Source organism: Urocampus carinirostris, chromosome 3, assembly GCF_059441175.1.
Source record: "Urocampus carinirostris isolate Australia breed hairy pipefish chromosome 3, RoL_Ucar_1.0, whole genome shotgun sequence".
In the NCBI taxonomy this organism is placed as follows: domain Eukaryota; kingdom Metazoa; phylum Chordata; class Actinopteri; order Syngnathiformes; family Syngnathidae; genus Urocampus; species Urocampus carinirostris.
This window is the reverse complement of record NC_142351.1, coordinates 32447982-32470584: the sequence shown is the minus strand read 5'-3', so window position 1 is coordinate 32470584 and position 22603 is coordinate 32447982. Positions and strand designations below refer to the sequence as shown.

The 22603-nt window shown below is 39.4% G+C and overlaps 1 protein-coding gene across 1 annotated transcript in view; it reads left to right on the top strand.

The window, feature by feature from the left end:
* LOC148369473 (neuroligin-4, X-linked-like) overlaps window positions 1-22603 on the top strand; it is a 141659-nt gene that overhangs the window by 4178 nt on the left and 114878 nt on the right. The window contains exon 2 of the mRNA XM_088331498.1: window positions 21868-22528. Coding sequence (XP_088187624.1) covers window positions 22087-22528 — 442 coding nt within the window. The 5' untranslated portion in view covers window positions 21868-22086. The remainder of the gene's footprint in view (window positions 1-21867; window positions 22529-22603) is intronic.

Genomic DNA, 22603 nt, shown 5'->3' with positions numbered 1-22603 from the left:
TTTGGAAATAGGGCTTCAAGAGTTCGGCTACTTCCTCCTCCGTGGTAAATAGTGGCCAAAAAATCTGACCATTTTCTCAACCGCTTCAAGCTTCCATATTCCACTTTCATTTCAAATGAAACAGCTTGCCTCTATTTTACACTTATTGAACGGATGCACGAGATATCAAACAATAAAAATATCTAAGTTCTTAGCACGCTGGAGATAAAGTATAGAATTTTTACACATGATCTAGGAAAAGGAAGCGGATTTCTTCGGGGTGGATGCTGTGTGACCTCTTACAGCGCCACCACATGCCGGTAGTGGCGGAAAGAAGCACAACATTGCCAACATCATCCCTGTGCCAAAGAAACCCCAGATCTTATCATTCAACGATTACCGGCCCGTTGCACTGACTCCTATCATAATGAAGTGCTTTGAGGGACTGGTTAAAGAGCACGAAGGCTGTGTCCTGAGCCCCTTGCTGTTCACCTTCATGACACACGACTGCGTCCCTAGGTCCGCCACAAACCACATCGTGAATTATGCTGACGACACAACAGTGGTGGGCCTCATCAGGGACGACAACGACCTGGCCTACAGAGAGGAGGTGGAGCAGTTGGTGGCCTGGTGCAGGGACAACAGCCTGGTCCTGAATGTTGACAAAACTAAAGAGATCATTGTCGACTTTAGGAAAAACCAGCCCAACCATGCCCCACTTTGCATCAACAACAAGGCTGTGGAGGTTGTCAGCAGTATCAAGTTCCTAGGGGTGCACATTACAAACAAACTCACCTGGTCCGTGAACACTGCATCACTGGTTAAGAGGGCACAGCAGCGCCTGTACTTCCTGCGGAGGATGAGGAGAGCCCACCTGCCCCCACCCTCCCTCATCACATTCTACAGGGGCACCATAGAGAGTATCCTGACCAGCTGTATCTCTGTGTGGTGTGGAGGCTGCAGCGCTACCGACTGGGGTAGTGTGAGGAGGGTAACGAGGACAGCAGAGAAAATAATCGGGACTACACTTCCCTCCATTCAGGACATTGGCCAGAAGCGCTGCCTATCCCATGCTAAGAACATTATCGGGGACCCCTCTCACCCCCATCATGGACTGTTCACTCTGCTAGCCTCTGGGAAGAGGTACTGCAGTGTGCGGTGCAGGACCACCAGGTTCCGCAGTAGTCTAGTCCCCCTGGCCATTAGACTGTTAAATGGTCAATCTAACATATAGTTAACCTAAATCTTAACGGCTGCTAATCTGACTTTTTGCACTACTGGCAGTTCTTTATAGCTTGCCACTCCTTGCACATTTGCTCTCTGCACTATTGTACTTACAGCGTTACTGTTACAGTGTTAATGTTAGTGTTTACCTGACTTGTTAACCTGAATGCCCATTTTGCACATCTGGTTAGCTACTCCTCTTGCACTATCGGCACTATGGTATGGTAAAATACTATACGTAGCCATAATACAATACAACTTTTACTTATATCTGTACATTCGAGGAAACTGTGCGGGTCAGATGTATCGACATTTCGTTCTGTATACACGTGTACTAGAATGACAATAAAGTAGATCTGAATCTGAATCTGAATCTGAACAGTAATGTCCTGTACTTGGAAAATACAATACAATATATGACTTACAACAATGTACGGATATTTTTCGACATCCCGAAATTTTTTTCGAATCTATCCAAAGGTTGTAAGTAGGGGAGCATACATATTCAAAATAATTTGTTGCCACTGTATTATCATTATTCTTATTCTACAATAATACAATAATAAAAATGAAAGATAACATAGGACAAATATATTATTAAAGACATCGCTCCCTCTAGGAAAACACATTTTAGTGTTCAACAAGCGCCACAATGCAGGGCTTCTGTATTTCAAGGTGGCTTTTAAGAATGAGCACCTTGGGTCTAAAGGGAAAATGGGACGCTGTGAGTGTGATTGTATGTGAGAGATTTCAAAGATTACAGTTTTTTTTTAATCATCTGTCTTCCATTTACTCTGGATTCAGCATGTCAATATTAAAAAGGACAGCAAATTGCATGACCCTTACGCGGCGCATCTGTGCAGTCATTTACGATTGTGCTCTCAGATTTGAGAGGCTTTTTCCTCTTAGACAAAAGCAAACTTTATGGTGCATGTTGAGGGACATGGCAAATAAAACAATCAAACATAAAGTGAGACCAGATGTTCATTGTTTTGGAACTTTTAAAGCTAAGTTAACTTTTGCTTTACTCACATTAACCCAATGTCATGATTACTGATGCAAAGTACCTGTGCCCGCTCATTTGGCGCCAACTGCCTCGGACTCTGATTGGCTCCCTGTCCCTAATTAAACCCACCCCTTTCTGGCACCTGTTGTCAATCCATCTGAGAACCTCTTTTTACTCTAGGCAAGCGTTTTGCGACCCTGACTCCCACCTTTTTTTGTTCCCTTTTGTTCCCCGGCTTCGACCCGTTTTTTGATCCTGACCACGTCTACTCTCCTCTCCTGGCTTTCAACTCGTTTTCAATCCGGACCACGTTTTTTGCTCTCCTGTACCGCTACTGCCCCTTTTTTTCCGTTCCCGACACCGCCATTGCTCGCCACGGAAGTCCCACTTCCGCGTTCAGAGCGACCTGCTTCCCGCGCCCAGCGATCACCTGAACGTGGGTGCAACCCTTTCCTTGAGAGAAACGTAACGCAAGTGGGTCCTGTCTCCGTTCTGGTCCTGATACCTTAATCTTTAACTCTTTCTACTAATCAATATTTGAGCACAACATATTTATAGATTTTATTCATCTCCTTACATCCGTCTGAAATGTAGCCGAGAGGACTCCCTTATTCACTTAACTCATTCAATACCAAAACGCATTAATACGTTTTCAGACGCACTGTCCCTGAGTGCCGAAACGTAATGTTTTTTTTTTTTTTTTAATTTAAAAAAAACTACAACAAAGGCTTTGACATAGCTCCGCAGTAGGTATCAAGCCTTTGGAAATGGTTACAGTATGATAAATCACCATTATTTAGCAGAAGAGGCTTTGATCAGATCTTTGTCCACACACTAAGAAAGGCCCCATTTTCTAGTTTCGCTTCCTGCATCCAGCGCTTGAGAGTTTGTTGGTGGCCCCATATGGCGAGTAGGCGTTGTGAAGCAGTGTGTTTAGACATGGAAAAATAGTGATAGGAAGGTAACCCTTCAACAGGGCTTGTTTCTTTTAAAAAAGATGACATAGTGTCCTTGGGTAAGACAATGAACTCCTAATGCCCCCAATAAGCAGGTTAGCACCTTACATGGCTGCACGGCCGCTATTGGGAAATGTGAAGCACACTGTAAAGCGCTTTGGGAAGTCTTGACTTGAAAAGCGCTATATAGATGCAGATCATTTCATTTCATTTCATATTCCCATCGTCATCGTTTGCTCAGAGAGGGTTGATCGTACACGCGTCTGTGGGAACGCAGTCGTCCGAGGGAAAGTAATCGCCATGGTGACCGAGATAGTGTGAGTGCATCAGTTCACTGTTTTTGCAATAAGCTGTTCTTTTGCATCAAATGTCCCCCTGTGCTGTTTGTGGACAGCAATGTTTGAAAATTGGAAGTTTCACAAATGCAAAAAAACAAAGAAACAAAACACCAAAGTGAAAGTTCTGCTTGAAATGCATATTTCTTGGAAACTTATCAAGGAACTTCGATGTTCGACTGATGTTTTCTAAAAAACGGTAAACGCTAGAAACAAACGTTTTTTTTTTCTAATGGAAGACGAGGCTTTATTTAAATATGCCTGTATAACTAAAAAACTAAATTTTATGTAGGCCTTCAAAAATGAGTCAAAATGTCAGAAATTGGCTGGCACCAGTTCTCCCAATTTTAGAGAAACTTCTGCGATTGAATGAATTTTTCTAAAAGGCAGGAAAATTGTCCCAACATTGATAATATGACTTTTATTAATGGAATTATTGGATACAATTGCTCTGCAGTATTATAATTCAACGGCAATCCAACCTTGGGTGGCACTAGGAAATTGAGTGAGTAAGTGAACCATTTTGTTTATTTCCTTATCTCTGTCATCGAAGTTGTGTTTTGCACCCGTTTTTCCACCTGCCCATTCCTGATCTCCCCGTTTGTCTCCGACTACGACCTGTTTTGATCCTGACAATGTCTCCTCTCCTGTCCCGGCTTACAACCCATTTCCAACCCTGACCACGTTTTTGCTCTCCTGTCCCGACTATCGATCTGTTTTTCCGTCCCTGACTCCCCCATCGCCCGCTAGGGAAGATCCACTTCCGTATTCGGATCGCAATCCGATTGCGAGAGCGACTTGCTCCCCGCGCCCAGCGAGCACCGGATCGTGGGCGTAGCCCTTCCTATTTCTATTCAATAAAACTTGTGAGAAACGTTACGCGATTGGGTCTCCACTGTGCTGGTCGTGACAAATTTTGAAAGTTTTCCAAACTAATGAAACCCTGTTTAACTCCAATGTAAAATATTTAATTCTTTTGAAACTTCTATATAAACCCAAAACCGGCCTGATAATTTTGAACCCTATATTCGCCTGGAAAACCACATAAAAACAGTAATCCGGCATTTGCCGTAGACTCCAAAATGAAAACTTTTATTTAAAATCCTACTTCATTATCCTAACCTTGATTTGAAACTCTTATATGACACTTAAACCCATTTAGAACCGTAAACATTTGTTCAAAATCCGAATACAAAAATATTGAATTTGCATTTTAAAGTTTTAATATGAAACTCTTGGCATTAGCTCAGGAGGTAGAGCGCTCGTCTTGGGATCAAGAGGTTGCAGATTCAATTCCCAGCTCCTCCGTGTTATATGCTGTCTAGAGTGTCCTAGACACTGAATCCCTAATGCCCCCAATAAGCAGGTAGGCGCCTTGCATGGCTGCATAGCCGCTATTGGTGTGTGAATGGTTAAGTGTGAAGCACATTGTAAAGAGCTTTGGGAGGTCTTCATTGACTTCAAAAGCGCTATAGAAATGCAGACCATTTACCATTTTTCTGTTAATGAGTATTTGTGTGTCTTTTTTCTCTCTTTACTTTGCTTCTCTGTTGTATGTTTTTTGAAGGTGTCGTAGAAATGTATTTGATTAGAACAGTCTCTACATCAGGGGCGGGCCACATTTGGTCAAACCATTGGCGGAGGGGCTGGACTTGGAGGAAAAATCAGATTGATTTTATTTTTTTCTGTCTACCGATAGTCGCAGATCCAATAGCTTGTCAGTAAACGAGTAAAAAAGAGAATGCAGACCTATCCAATTTTTTTCAAATTTGCATCTGTAAATAAGTGTACAATCAGATATCTACATTTCTATGTGTTTTTTCAGTTTATATTTGCTTTGATTTGATCATTTCATCAAATTGGCTCAAAGACACTGACAGTTATAGCAAAATAAGATCGTTAGGGTTAGGGTTCTTCTTAGTTTGTTTTTAAGCACTAAATTTGATAATGTACACAGAATAACTGAAAATGCAATTGTTCTAGCTCGGAAGGATATTTTTCTTGCACAACATTTTATGAATATCCTGTTTAATAAATTATATAAATAAAATAAGTCCACGTGAAGACAAAATGTAGCTATTGAATGTTGAATGTAGGTCTAAAGTGCAGTACACATTAATGCTTCATGAAAAACAAGAGAAAAGGGGACAAGATATATATATATATATATATATATATATATATATATATATATATATATATATATATATATATATATATATATATATACATATATACAACAAGCAAACCATTTATAGGTTTGCTTGTTGTTGTGGAGTCTGTTGTTTTTTTAATTCCTTCCCTCAAAAAATAAAATAGATACACAGAAAAAACGATGTAATATAATGTGTGAGGGGAATGCAATTTTAAGGGTACAAGTATTTACAAAATTGTGTTACTTATTTTACCTTGGGCTGGGCTCTTAAATTGGATGATGAGGAAATACATGTCTTATTTTATTTCGTACCATTATTTCCTTTTTGTTTTCTGATGTGAATAATACAATGTAAATAATTGAGCACAGCATATTACAATAAAATGTTGCAACAAATAGGTTGAATGCTTTTACCATTTTAAGTAAAGCTCTAAAACGGTTTTAACTCATAAGCTTAAAAGTTAATGCAGATTTAAAGGTTAAGGTTACTGGCCGGGATTTGAGAATCTGCCGGCATCTCCTGGCTTAAAATCATGATCGCAGTTTATGTTTCAAGTATGTACATTTTTTTGAAGCGCTCCTATAAACTCTTTTTTCGACTGTATTTGAAACAGGCCTTCTCTTACTTTCACCATTTCAATGCTTCATTGAAAGAAAAATGTGATGACGAGCATAGAGTCACTCTTCAACCCCCTATCCCACCTAATGTCGTGCACGTCTAAGACCAGCATTAATAAAAGTTAGATTAAAGTAGATAGGTGCGATGGAAAAATAGAACCTCTTTATACTCCATTTTGCATTGTTAACACATGCCTAATAGACACAATAATCTATTTTCAAATGTTTAAGGACACCTCTAATGACGCACCCTACCGCTTACCTACGAGTTAAAGAAATTTGGATTTTTAAAAAATCTTTACCTCAGCTTTAGCTCAATGTTAAAGTCAATTTGTTAGGTGTGACTGCTTAAGGAGTTTATTTCAAGCTAATCTTCAAATCAGTACGGATTTGATAAACCATTTCAGAGGATTGTGTGTAAAAATAAAATGGATTTACAAATAAAAATAAAATCCCAAGGCGTTTATTTCACACGGCGTTGATTCAGACACAAATTAGTGATGGAACTCATCGCAGCAAGTTGTGATTAAACGTCATTATTGAAACCAAAGTCAATATCTGTGAAGCATCCACAAACAACTCTTGGCAGGAAGATAAACCATAGAAACATCTATAATGATCCGGCAGCTGAGAACATTTCCTTGGCTTTGTTTTGCTTGGTCAGGAATGAGAAGTGTTGCAAACACCAGCTGCTCTGGAGATTTCAAACAGCATACTATTTACTAAAACATACAGTGCCGAGCGAAAGTAGTGCCAGATTTTGTCATATTGCTTCCTTTCAGGCTTCAAAGTTAAAGCTAAAAAACTGAACATATTTTTTAAGAATCAACAATATGTGGGACGCAATCGTGAAGTGGAACAAAACTTTTTTCAACATTTCATATCATCTGTACAACAAAAAACTAAAAAGTAGGTGTTGCAAAAATATTGGACCCCTGTTCTCTCAGCCAACTAACTCCAAAAGTTCCCTGATGACTTCCGAACGATCCAATGTCGACTTAAATGACTAGTTCTAATATACACTTTTTGTGCAACTTAAGACACATCATCAGTGTTGACACCTGTGTTCACTGGGTGTTTCAGGTCTCACAACAGACACCCCGCCCAGGGGAGCTAGCTGGAGTTGATTAAGTTCCTGCTCGTGTCTTAAGAGCCTGTAACCACGTGTCGTCTTGCTTGATCCACAGTCGTGATGTTCCTGATGGCTTGCACGTTGGGCAGTCCTTTCACTCCCAGCACATTGAGTGCTCTGATGAGAGACCTACCGGCAAGTCGTCTTCTCTATGGGATTGCACCAGGTCTTCTATCCCCTGCTTTAACGTTTGCCTGCTGATTCCTCATACTTTTCTCTCGTACTTTAAAAAGTCTCCTCCATCCTATCTTCACAGAGAACAGTCAATTCTAGCAGGACCACTTGCCTCGTTGTTTCTGACCCAAGGACAATATCAGGCCTGAGTGTGTTCACCGCAATGTTCTCTGGGAACTTGAGCCGTTTCCCTTATGTTGATGATGGTAGCGGACATCGACTGCAATTACTGGTCTACTTTTACTCCTGCAGTAGCGTCCAGAATTTGCTCCGGATCCTCGTCAAATGGAGCCACTCTCTTCCTTTGTTAGCAGCTGAGCACAACACCCGGTGCTGTTCAGAATGCCCATAGCAAGGTTGGGCTTGCAGTGTGTAGAGGGTCTGGGCACTGCGGGTTCACTCTTGCATTTCACCAGGTTTTAGAAATTTTCTTTGCACCACTCGCATCCTCGTCAGGCATCCCATTTTGGTCTGGTGGATTTACAGACAACTCGAGTTATTGCAGACTTTGGCACATGGATAGACTGCACTCATTGTTGATATTTAATTTAGTTTTGTCACCAGGCTATCAATCCTGTTGGAGTGCTCATTCACCCTCACCCCCTCTTGGGCACTCCTGGGAGTATAGCTCCTTGGGGCTTTCTGTAGCTTCTTTGTGGGTGCACCCTCACGGACGTTGCAGTTTGGGTTGCTAGTCCTCACTGCCCCGGTTATTGGCTTTCCAGTAGTCAGCCGTCTCTCCAGCAGTCGCCATTATGTTCATGGTGTTGTTAGGAATTAATTATTAAAATGTACTGTTTACCAAATTGTTCGAATTAGTTATCTGACTCCATTAACCAAACACAACCTACATTTCCCTAACAATGCGCGCTCGTCTCTTGATGGAAAAATGAACAAGAGACCGGCATTTCCACACAGGACCAGATTTAATTTCTTAAATAATTTAGTTAAGTAAGCTAATTGAATATATGGCCGAATTAGCTGAAATAGGGACGCTCGAGTCTCCGTCAAGCCTCTCTCAATCTTCTGCTTCTCCCTCGGCCCACGTTTTTTTCACAATCTGGTGTGCCGGCTCCTCCCATGGGCGTGCCAATGAAATGGGGTCCAACCCTCGCCTCGATGTCTGGAGAAACTCAAAACAACACCGTGCATTTGTCAAAACAATGCCTGACGTCCTTCGTCAGAGTCGTGTTATCAAAACGTTTCGAATTTGGAACAGCGTGACCTGAAGCCCACTCAGTGAAAATCTTCATTGCACTCGATAAATATGTATATATATGTATTTAATCGTATAAAATCATTCATAGTAAAATGTATAAAATCCTTCAGTGTCATCCGGCTTATTCCAGGAGGTCACTGCTTTAGCCAGATTAAATAGTTCTAATGTACACTTTTTCTGCAACGGAATGGTTTAAAACTAACAATATAAAGGCAAAGCCAAAGCCTAGACCTCAATCTCATAGAGCAGGGGTGGCTAACCCGGTCCTGGAGAGCTGCACGCCCTGCATGTTTTGGTTCCACCTGGATCGTTATCAAGCTCTCACAAAGCCTGCTAACAAGCTGAAAATTGGCGTCATCTGTATTGGGGCAGAGAAACCTCCAAAACATGCAGGACGTGCGGCTCTCCAGGACCGGCTTAGCCACCCCTGCCATAGAGCATTTGTGGAAAGATCAAAACAATGCTGTGCACAAACAGTGAACATTAAACCTTAAGGAACATGAGCTGTTTTGTAATGAAGAATGGGCAAATATTTATGTTTTAAGATGTGCAGAACTTATAGAGACATACCCATAAATTCTTGTGTTTGTAATCACAGAAAAAGGAGGTTTTACAAAGTATTAACTCAAAGGAGGCCAATATTTTTCCAATGCCCACTTTTTAATTTTCTCATTTGTTTGCACAATATACAATGTTGAATCCATCTGTTTTATTTTCTTGATCGTCTCTGACATGTTGATGATTCTTAGAAAATATTTTTAGTTATTTTAGTTTGCAGCCTAAAATTTTGTAATATGTCAAAAAGTAATTGGGGGAGAATATTTTTGCAAGGCACTGTAGCTTGTATCCCCTTGCTATTTTCTTCCATTAGTTAAGACGATGCCTAGGTGTAAATCAAGACCAAGTGTTTAGAACATGAACCTGCTTTTTTTTATCAGTGTGACTCCAGAGAGAGAACCGTATACTCTTCATCTTTGACTCCCGACTTTTTTTTTCATGACTGTGGAAAAAAAAGATAGTGAAGTCATTCCACCTACAAGAAGTGAAATGTCATCAGCGTCAAGGAATCTTTGCTTTAGGGGTCTATAAAAAGCGCAGAGTTACATTGAAGTCAATTGCATTTGAGGCGGTGTGCAACAACAAACCCCGGGGTACACAAACACACATTTGAAAAAGCTTTGGGGGTATTACCCTTTGCCGCCGCGAACATCAGAACACGTTTATTTTTGACCCGCTGTTTCTAAAACAGAGGGCAGGTTCACATCCCAAAAGTGGGTCACAACCCATCACTTTAGAATCGTTTGTTTTTAGCGTACCTCAAGGGGGAAAAGCTCCCTCCTATCGTAGCCCTGTTGTGTGTGAATGTTTTTCTTTTTGTAAACGGCACGCTCTACGCAGCATTTTTTTTTTTAATAAACTTCTAGACCAGTGTTGGGTCTGAACCCAAAAGGAGAGTCAATTACACAGCAGATGGCAATAATGCCTTGCTCAATCTTTTTAACCTGTTCAGATAATTGGCACTGTCCCAATTGCTTTTGAGAGGGACCACATCTCATTTTATCATGATTTTGTTTGTTAAATTTCCTTTTTTTGCTCATAATAATGTGTCTCAAAAAAGTTATTGATAAGAGTATAAAAAAGCGGAAGACATAAGCAACGAGGATTGAGTTGAAGAAAGAAATAATCGCAAATTACAAAAATAGTGTAAGAGTGTCTGCCATTGAAGGTACGGTGAATGGTTTTAAAATGTCATATTTAAGAGCTTTCTTACCATAAATTGGTCCATACTATCTACTCAATTAAGTAATTACTGTTGTTAAGGTACAGAATTTGTTTAATATTTTGTGTATAAATTTATTTAAGTATGTGGCTATTTTAAAGCAGGTTTAGTGGTTTACTTATGCGAGTTTATATGGGATTTGAAGTCGTTTTGGTTTTGCTGGTCTGGATAAGAAAAAGTGGCTCATAAGGAAGATTGTAGAAATCTACTTATTGGAAAGGGACATTGTCTATTATTTAGTGTCTCTTTATTCATTCAAAACATATTTTAATTTTAAAAAACACAACCTATCATATAAATGTAACTTAAAAAAATATTTTTGGGTCAAGATATTTTCATTTTACATAACCTGAGGCTCAGATAGAGAGAACTGACAGGATTATCAGCCATCTTGCGGCAAAGGGTACCTCTAGAACCCATAAACAATTGTGAAAAGCTGGGGAAATATTTTTTCACGATAAATAATACAGTTTGGTCACTGTGTTTTGTAGCACTCATTTTCAGTTGTACTACACTTTACAGCGGCATCTAATGGTCAAGTATTAAGAGATGTCCCTTTACCTATTATTATTACTATTTTTGATTTTTTTAGCTATCAGAGATTCACCGAAATAAAAATGTGTGCCCAAAAACCACAAACACTTGGTTGAAAAACCAATAAAAAAATAAAAAATACAAATAATGAGCTAAACAAATAATACATATAGTTTGCACTGATTTGCCTAAAAATGTACAATAAAAGGGCAAATGAATGAGAGGCATTTTACCATCTTCTGATATCAAGTATTTCTTTTATTAAATTCTCATTAAAAAGGCATTTTTAGTGTTGAAAAAAAAACTGCTGAAAGATTCAAAAATCAAAAAACATAAACAAGTTGTTTTTTCTAAGTAAAGTTCTTGGGATGGAAAACTTTTGCTCCTTTCTTATAAGTACATATTTTTTGGTCATTTCTTCTTTAATGGAGAGTCAATTGTCATAAGAAAACGGGTGACGGAGGGAACTGATGATGGTGATAGTGGTCTATACAGTTTAATGCAAAAAAGACAAGTCACACTCACATATTTTCCAGCGTATTGTGATAATAATAATAGTAAATTAACCTCTTCTTGACAATGCTTAGCGCCAGCCAGTGGACTTCGGAGACAAAGGCACTGAATTTCACAAACAAAGTACATGTTTACGGATAAAAACTGGTCAACTGCAGCACATTAGCTCTGTCATGCTTCCATGTAAACATTAGCTAAAGTTGTGTAGACCATGGCTTTCTCCAACCTTATCACGTGCCAAAAAATAAATAAATAAAATATGAAGCCGCATCCTGCGAAAAACTGCATAATATTATTAGTATTTTTATTTTTTATTGTTATTATTTTTCTTTCCTTTGGACGGAAACCGAAAATGCACTTAATCCATTTTTGGACAAAGGTTTTTTTGGTGCTGAAAATTTGCTGCATCCCTAATAAGTATAACTATTATAATTTCCTTACCTTAGTCTAAAACAACCCATTCCTTTTACTTGGGAAATAAATTTTACCTATAATAGATTATGAAAAATATATTATGGAAATAAGCAACATTTTATGATAAACAGGTAAGAATTTACAATTTTGCACAAAATAAAGCACACCAGGTAATGGCGCATCTTCAAATGATAATCTTATATATCTCTTATATTTTTTATACCTAAGGCCATTAGGCACATGAAATTGAGACCAGAGTAAGAGCTACCATATTTATAATACCTGCAATGCAATGTTGGTGCTTGATTAACTTCCCATGGTGTACCGATTGCAGTTCATGGTCTCAAGGTGGCGGACAAAACCTTTTCTCTGTTGCGATTTCTCATTAATGTCCAGCTTTTCTCAAATAGTCTGTCTTAAAAATTGCTTTGACATTCGCATACTGCAAATCTGCCACCAAATCCAATTAGTTTCCTCCTTCTGCCATTGTGGGTTATCAAAAATGCTATGAAATTAACAGAATATACCGTATTTGGCGGCATGGCAGTTGGGTGGTGAGCATGCAGCCCTATGGTGCAGAGGTCCAGGGTTCGATTCCAGCTTCCTGTGCCTGCGTGGGTTTCCTTGAGCACTCTGGTTTCCCGCCACATTCCAAAAACATGCGCGTGTAGTAAATCGGCCAGTCCAAATTGTCCCTAGGTGTGAATGGGCAGGTGAGTTGTCTGTCTCTGTGTGGCCTGTGAGTGGCTGGCAACCGGTCCAGGATGTCCCCATTCCCACTGCCTGAAGATAGCACCCCCTGCGACCCTTGTGATCATAAGAGGCCCAGAAAATAGATGAATGGATACTTTACTTGTGCAGAGGGTTAAGGGCAGCAGGTTTGCACTGTTGTTTTGGATTATTACCACTCTTTATGAAATGAACCTAACCTGCTTATTGGGGGCATTAGGGGTTCAGTGTCTTACCCAAGGACACTTCGACATGTAACACGGAGGAGCCGAGATTCGAACTGCGATCTCTTGATCCCAAGACGAGCGCTCTACCTCCTGAGCCACTGCCGCCACCCTTTAGTTTGTGATAGCGGTAACATATCTCTTGGCCTTCCAGAAGGCTGATTTAAACCGATTGGAAATTTGATTGGTTGAACCAACAGCAACACCACACCTATCTTAAGCTGCAAGAGGCCTTCTCAGAAAATAATGAAGGCCTTTATCTTTATCTAGCAACAAGTAATGACTAAAATGTGATCGGTTGAATGCTAATTATGAAAGCACATGTCTAGAATCAATTAAATTTGAGACCAGTTTAAGACCACTGCTCTAGCGTTTGTGCTCAAAAATCCTTTGACACACCTTGTATCTATAACTTGACAGGTATGTGTGAATAATCGTTAGCCACCGCGGTTCAAAGTGTCAGTAACGTTTTTCCGATAAGACTTGAGTAGCCTCAGGCGGGATCATGTTCTGATTGAAATGCAAATTAAAAACCTTCATTGGTATTCACAAGACCTAGCTGTTATAATCAGTTACAGTGAAACAATGTATGCTATCCTCGTCCAAGGGGAGCGCCGGCTGTGGCAGCGCGAAACGCCTCGCATTCAGCCCCCTCACTCGCCATAGAGAGCCAATTGTCATTATGTTCCACATTAACACACATACTGTACACCGTGTCCGCTCACAAAAAATAAAAGTAATTTACAAGCCTATTACTTTACTTGGACTTTGAACAAAAACTGCAGCGTAGAGGAAACGTCGCCATATATATCCTTTTAACTCTTGTATGTTTTTGCTCTACCGAGTGGCTGCTATTACTACTTTTGGTATTGGTTAATCTCGTCATTATATAAGCACTCAAATCAGCAGATAATGATAGAGACTCAGCATCTGTATTCAAACCGCTTACTGCAAATGTACTAAATGGAGGTCAGGGGGTTTGAATAGTCTTATACTCGACATAAGAATTCTCAAATACATAAAAAATCATGTGTCAAATTATATATAATTTTTGTCCTCAAATGCTTTTAAACCTGAGCTTGCTGTCCCTTCATTGAAAGATTCAGGATCATGGAAGTGCTTCATTGGTTTGCAAAAGAAAGAAGGCATCAATTTTAACCATAAATTGCATATAATACAGGCACTCTTATAGCAGACAGGTGTCAATTGGTTTGCCATAAAAGTTGATATACCATATAGCACATAAGCCCATATCGCATGTAAGTTGCAACCCTAAATTTGCTTAAAAAAGCCCAATACTAAAATAAATGTATCCCGAAGGAGGGAGGCTTTATCTCATCCCCCCTGCTCAATTCAACATCCAGGTTCAGCGAGACTTTATGGCGAATAAAACAAAAGCTGCTGGAGAGACACAAAATAAAACAAAAATCGAATATATTCTGGACTTTTGAATAAGACAAAATGTGTTCCCCAAAAAGCACCAGAAAACTGGTCAGGATATTTTTTAAACGTGTGCAAACGTGTGAAAGAACAGTCTCTGAACATAAAGGAATATTCTTAATGGCCTTGTTTACAACCAAATCCAGTTCAAATGGGCACATTTGCATTTGCATGTGGTCTGGACAGGACTCATACCCTTACCCTTCGGCAACCATAATCACTTGTAATTCAAAGAACGTACATGGACGGGACGAGACATCAACACATCTAGATTAAATACTTTATTAAATTATACAGATATTAAATACGAGTAATTATTACAACTAAATTAATAATCTGATGATCAAAAAAAATGTGACAGGTAAATAATAAAACAAATATTACTGGAAAACTTGTACAATCAGGACTATATGCAGTGACCTACTACAATATTCTAACAATACCCAAAATATTATTCAAATATGAACCTAAATATCAATAATTATTGAAATGTGTAGATAATGAATATTGAAATATTGATAATACAGATAAAATAAACCATTTTAAACCATTTATTGAACCTTTAAGAAGCACTTCAAAAGCAGCCACTCGAACACCTTTTTTGTTCTTTGCAATAATTTCCTTTTTCGACTCGATCATTGTTTTCACGGTGTTCCACTTTTCCTTCCCGTCATCACCAACTTTCTTGCGAACCATTATTTGTACGTGCAAAAAAATGGCAATAAGAAGCAATAATCAGAATAAAATGAGATGTGGTCTCCCTCAAACATAATCGAGACGGCGCCGATCGCCTTAACAGGAAAGATACATTGGGTGGGGGAGGAGCCTAACCCCTGATTTGAGTCTTGTATTTTATTGTTCTAAATTTGACCTATATGCCAGTGTATACAGTATCTTCAATTATTTGCGTGCACTACACTTTGCATGTCTTGCAAAAGTGGCAAAACAAGATTGTTTATAGCTTTAAACAAGGCAAAATAAGCCAGATTCCGAATCTGGATATGTGTAAAGTACATGTTGGCATATATCATTAAATGAATATGGAATTTATGGATATATAGTAATTACCCTAGTTATCGTGTTTAAGGGGACTAGAACCCCTGCGAAGAATGGTAAACTGCCAAGAAGCCACAACCCTTCTTATAAGCGCCCAAGGGGTCAGACCTACCTCGAGATCAGTGGCTGTTCTACACTAAATTACTCCATGTGTGAGACCATCTTCAGGAGATGCTCTCTGCTTGAGCCACCATGACAGGCAGAGTGAGGAAAATGCGAGCATTTTACATATGATTTCAAAGTTATGAATAATATGCGTTATTTGGAAGACAGGAGCCGCCAACTATTTTTTACATATAATAATAATAGAGAGAATCTTTCTCCTTCCCCAGTCAAAGGTGAAGTGTCCCCCGCGTGTACCCTCCCCTACACTTTTCCTCATCTCAGCATCAGTCTATCTGCACACCTTGCATGGGCATCAAAGCTGCAACGAAGGGGCACTCTTAATTGTTTTTTGTTTTTTTTCTTTTTGTGAAGATCTCGTGAGCAATCCATCTTAGCTTCGGGACAATCTCCAGACATCATATCTCATAAAGCAGAGTCCAAGCATGTTGAAGCCCTTAGCCCCCCGATGATGCTGTGGCTTTGTTCTTTCCTGCACACAGCTTTAAATCCCACTGGGAGGCTTTCAGAAGTGGAGAGTTTTGTTGCCCATTAATGGTCTGCAGGGTTTTAGTTAAAAAAAAAAAAAACCCAGATGCTTAACTCACACCCGCTTAGTATGCCGTGTAAAGACTGACCAGGCAACTGAAATAGAACAGCTGCATATTTTTAGAGCAGAAAGGGGATAGCTTTTGGCGTTCTCTGGAATTGCATTGTGCTAATTCTTATGACTTTTGTGGTATAGCGTCATATGGTCTGTGTTGGAATTTAAACTCCAAACGTTCCGAATGTTGAGTAGCAAATGTGTGTATGATGTCACCAGTAACTGAAATACATTATGACACATATCATTGGAAAGCTTAAACTCTTGGGATTACTCCAAAACACACAATAATGTTGACACATAAAACAAACAAAAAAAATGCCGAAAAGCATCCCTTCATTGATGGACATTCCTAGGTGTTAGCTGTCTGTTTAGCAAATAAACAGACTAGTAAAATTATTATCTCTAGGCCTTTTGCATCCAAACTTGTGATTGACATCTTTTGCAGACAATGGCACTTTAGGAAGGACCCAAACCGATCCTTGGATAAATGTGAAAAATACAATGTTTTGTTTTTCAGATTATGATCAAATTTGACAAGCTACCAGATAAGGCTTACCTTGTCTGTTTTCCAGCTAAGATGCCCATGCTAAACTCTTTTGCAGTCATTTATGGGAAAGACAAAATCCAGGCGACAATGTCTGTGTGTTCTAACTCAGATTACTAAATGTGAGTAGCACTTGCAGTGATTATTTCATATTGGGACAAAGTTTCAGGGTCTTACCTTTCAAAAGAGATCATAAACAACCGTATCCTTCGAACGCTTCCAAAACAGCATTCAATTTACTGGGATTTTAGGCGAATTTTACAGAAACTTTAAGGGTTCATTATTCAAGTTTAAAAAGTGGTTTGATCGCAATTCTGAAGGTCTGAAATACATAGCTAAATAGAATGATTTACCCAAGTGTCAAATAAGATTGAAACTATGTGAAAAGTGAAACTCTTAAATTGATTTGAGCTTGATTTTCGAAGGCATGGGAGGAACAAAAAAAAGTTCAAGGCCATGCAGTGTATGATGTGACTAAGGGTGGGATTATCAAAGCAAATATAAATATTATTGATACTGCGCAAGTAATTTGATCAGATTGATACTATTGTCCTAAGATTGATACTGTCTTCCCACTGCAACTACCACTATAATAATGTTGTTCATGTGGCGTAAGATAATACATACAGCACATGATAACTTTCAAATTCGATCCATTTGTGGTTACAATTTTTCCACGACTGATTTTAATATTTAAAATATTGAAAGGTACCGTGTTTTTAAAACTTTTAGGCACACCTGATAATAAGACATTTTCATTTATTAGGCGCAACAAACTATAAGGCGCTGCGATTAAAACAAACGTATTTCATCGAACATAATTATTAGGGAATCTGGTTTCACAACTAAAATTAATAGATTAATTCTTAAACGATTACCATATGTATAACCATTTAATTATGACTATGCATTGCTGATTTTTTTTTTAACCGAAGCTCCGGCTAAATGAAGGAAAGCTAGATGATAAGACACACTTTCGAATCTCAAGCAAATTCTGGGTTTTCGGGTGCACCATATAATCTGGAAAATACTGTATTTGAGTTGTCTTGTTGAAATTGTTATACAGTATTTGTAGTTTTGATTTTTTGGTTTGGCTGTATTGACTTTTGTCCTGCAACAGTTGTTGTCGTTGTGATATTTTAACTTGTATACCGTTGAAGGTTTTTTGCATCATATTGTTTACACTATTTGCACATTGTGCAATGGCAGGGATTATATTTGTCATTTTGACATGTTTTATGTGTATGCTTGTCACATTGATGCTTTTTTAATGACTTTTGTAAAAGTTGTAACAGAAATCTAAATATATTGCTAAAACTGTTAAAATTTAAGTTGTAGCCATTCAATAAAAAAAATAAAAAATATAATTTCATTATTCAATGCTCATCAGATTTTCAAGCAAAAACTGTCAGTTTCGTATTGGTATTGATCGTTAACACCCTGTTTTCACTTGAATTGGATCGATACCAAAACCCCAGTTGGGCCCACCCTTATCTGTGACAGGATAGCATAGCTGCTTGAAATGAAAAATTATGTTTTCATTTTCTTCTACCCAAAAATAGAGTTTCTGAGATTATCCTCAGATTTGGAAGAAATCGTGGCTGATTAAAGCGAACCACCCATCCCAAAATATCATCCTCCTTCTCCACCTTTATCTCAACACGATCTCTCATTTCCAAATTGATTACGCCTCGAAGCATTCACTTCAAAGTCAAAGCAATCGTTTAGATTAGGCATGGCGGTCGCCCCTGTCACATTCAGAATGACTCAGAGCGTCTTTGTCCGGCCTTCTGTCTCAGGCCTACATGGGATTCAGATCACGTTTGGAAAGCTGCTTGCTTGTCCCCATATGAAGTTGGAAGTATAGAAGAATGCTCCGCCTACCTATGCAATTTCCTGCACTGACTTTGAAGACAACCTATGACGTTTTTCATAATTAGGTGTGTGTGAATGTAAATGTGAAGTCAAGTCATGTTTATTTGTATAACCCTTATTTACAAGGAGTCTCAAACGGATGCACAGACCACAGATGATTGCAAACCACATACTATTATTAAGCCATCCCCTGATCTAAAACCTACATGAGGGCAAGTAAAAACTCAAAAACCTCAACGTGGGGTAAATGAAGAAACCTTGAGAAGGGACAGCACATGAAGTAATCCCCCTTACAGGATGACCAGGCTGCAATGGATGTTGCAATAACAAATAATACACAGATAGTGTCAACATAAAATGAGGTTTATTCACATGCTATAGAATTGAGGTGTGTTTTAAGCCTAGATTTGTACTGTTCCACTGAGGTTTCAGATTGAATCTTAGGGGGCAGAGCATTCTACAAAATTGGGGCCCGAATGCAGAATGCTTTTGGGTCTGTGGTTCTCTTCTTGGTTCTTGGAAACAAGAACCAAAAAACAAACAAACGGTGAGATAGAAGCCCGGCCCAGCCTGACTTAATGATTGACATTCCGGGCCCAGGCTGAACATCTAACCTCTAATCCGGACCAATGAATGTATGGGTGTCCCGATCTAATATTGATTTAAAATATCGATACGAAACAAACTATCAAATTTTAAAATGTCTGACATTGCGGCTTGTATACATGAAATCCATTTCCCCCCACTTTTCCCTCTTTTTCCTGCAGTCTAGAAGTAGCTTGCACATCAAGTAATACCTGATCAAGACCAAAGTGTGTTTTAAATCATTCACTTTCTACATTGGCTATGGAGCAGTTTAAAAAAATCAAATGTAACTGAATAAACTTGAACAAAAAGCATTCTTGTACCAAATTTCCCTGAAATTTTTTTTTAAAATAAACAAAACACGACCACTATTGGATTTGTCTGTACGGTACAACAGTTGAGGCATACATTCTTTTATTTAAAAAATTGAGGCACAGTCAATAATGTTCAAAAATACATTGCCGCCACCAGAAATGTATGTTCATCTGAAATCTTAATTGAAAGTGTAAAGATCATTTGTGGCTAAGGTTGTTCATTATGCCTAATAATTTTGCTGTAATTTGAGATGTTGTTGTTTTTTCCCGTTATATAAAGTTTTGCTTTATTTTTATCAAAATTTTCTTGAAATATAAATAATTAAAATGAGCAAAAATTATCTTCTGGTTGAAAAAAAAAATATAATTTCGTTTTAACGTTTTTTTTTTAAATATAAAATAATAAGATAATGATAAAAATGATGCGCCAGATTTGTATTTTATTTATTTACACCTATTTCATCAATTTTTGCTGGGCAAAAAGCGACCTCAACAGCTTCATTGGAAAAAATGAATTATTAAATATACTGTAGAATTAGAAGATAAATAGTACCGTAAATTCCAGACTATAAGCCGCTACTTTCCCCCCAAAACTTTCAACCCTGCGGCATATTCAGTGATGCGGCCAATTTATGTAATTTTTCTAACGGCCGCCAGCGGCGCTCGAGTACAAAAGGTAAGATTTAGACCGATGGAATATATGCGCCGAGGAGGACTGCAACTTCACTAAAACTGGCCGCATGCGAAAGGCAACTTTTTTGCAAGTCTGCCAGTGGATCCTGACAGCGTTGGGCAGCATCAAAAAATCCACCATCACCAGTGTGGATTTTTCTGCTGCGTGACGGAAAGGAGGGCACACCAGCGACAGTGACAGCACGAGTCAGGTTGCGGGAGCGTGGGACGACGTCTATATGACACTGTTTCTTTCCGACAATGAAGACTACTTTGATGGCTTCAGTTGTAAGGAGTAAGATAAGGGACGGTTTACAGTGATTTTTACAAGTACGGTATGTTTTTTTAACTGACCCGTTTACTTTGTTGCGAGCGTGTTGCTATTGTGTTGCTACCATTAACGGGCACCGTTATTATTAAAGCTTTGAAAACTCTCGGTGTACTGTCTTTCTTTGTAAATATGTGTAACCCATGTATAATATGTATTTGCAACTGTATGTTTTTGTAATGTATTTATTTGTATTTATTTAAGACACTTATTCTGATATGTTTTGCGAATTAAGAGAGGCGGAGCAAACGCGGGCTGACGGGAAGTGGGGTAATGGTGAGTGAGACATGTTTGTTGTCGCGGCGGACAATAGTGGATATATATTTTTCCCACCCTTACCTTTGGAAATATGTACTTTTTTTTTCCTTGGATTACTTTCAACGCGACCCGGACTCTGCAGGTCTGCATCAAACCATAAGTACCGGTATTATTTTCCGTTCATTTTGCCGGCTGTGACTTTTGGACTGTGTACTTTAATGAAGGACATTCAGTTTCAATCGCGGGACTTAAAGTCAAGTGTGGATCAATTTTTTGTTTGTGTTACAATTTTTTAATGTGGGCGCATGCGGCTTATATACAGGTGCGGCTTGTGTATGTACAAAATCGGTTTTCCTCTTAAAATGTGGTGGCTGCGGCTTATAATCAGGTGCTGTCTATAGTCCGGAATTTGTGGTATATAATATTGTTTAAAAGAAGTGTGCCACCATGTAATGATATGGATGCATTTATAGTTTCTTGACTGACCACAGGAAAAAAGCAACAACATGTGTTTTTAGAAATAATAACAGTAAAATAATGAAATTCGTCAATATCCTGCGGCACACTGGTTGAAAATCCATCCATCCATTATCTGCACCACTTATCCTTAGTAGGGTCGCGGGGGTGCTGGAGCCCATCCCAGCTATCTTTGGGCAGTGGGCAGGGAACACCCTGAACTGGTTGCCAGCCAATCGCATGGCACACAGGGACAGACAACTCGCTCGCTCATTCACACCTAGGGACAATTTGGACAATTCACCTGAAATGCATGTTTTTGGAATGTGGGAGGAAACCGGAGTGCCCGGAGGAAACCCACGAACATACAAACTCCGCACAGGAAGTCCGGTAGCTGGATTTGAATCCATGAACTCAGAACTGTGCCGCACACGCGCTAACCACTGTGCCGCCGTGCTGACCTGGTTAAAAATCACTGCTGTATAATATTCCGGGCTGCAATGTCATTATCGTATCCTAAGTGAAATGATGAATGAGAAGACCCCTAGATCAACTTAAACATTTCAAAATGGCATTTGTTTCTATGTTTAGCAATTAGCATGTGTACACCCAAATTTCATACCACCTTTCTATTTCAGGCTCCCATCAAGCCGGAGCTGAGCCAACCGCGTCCCAGATCATCTCTTCTGCATTATAGCACCTGATCAACACAGAATGGAAAACGCTGGGCAAGCCACGTCTTTTTGCCAGGACACTTTCTCTGTCTCGCAGCTTTTAGCCTGAGGAAGTTAAGGAGGCATTGAAAAACCGGAGGGCGGACTTGACCCACTCCAAACTTGGCCCAACAAAGCAGGAGCATGTGTGCTCACAGAAGCCCTTCATGGATGTGTTCCATGGCTTTTCTGCCACCATGGTTGGGCTTTTTGTCCATCTGCGCACTCGCAATGCAAAGTCCACAATCTCCCGTGGTCACCACCAACTACGGAAAGTTGCGGGGGGTGAAAGTCACATTACCCAATGAGATCTTAGGACCGGTGGAGCAGTATTTGGGGATACCGTACGCTTTGGCCCCCACAGGGGAACGGAGGTTTCAGGCACCGGAACCACCAATGTCCTGGCCGGGCATCAAGAACGCTACCCAATTTGGTCCTGTTTGTCCTCAGTTTTTGGAAGATCGCTTCCTGCACAACGATATGCTCCCGGTGTGGTTCACAGCCAATTTGGATACGCTGGTAAACTATGTGCAGGACCAGAGCGAAGACTGCCTTTATCTGAACATCTACATCCCCACTGAAGATGGTAGGTCCATTTGTTTTGCATGCATTCCATTTTATTTGACTTTCGCCTTGTGATGTTTACATCCTTTATGGAATC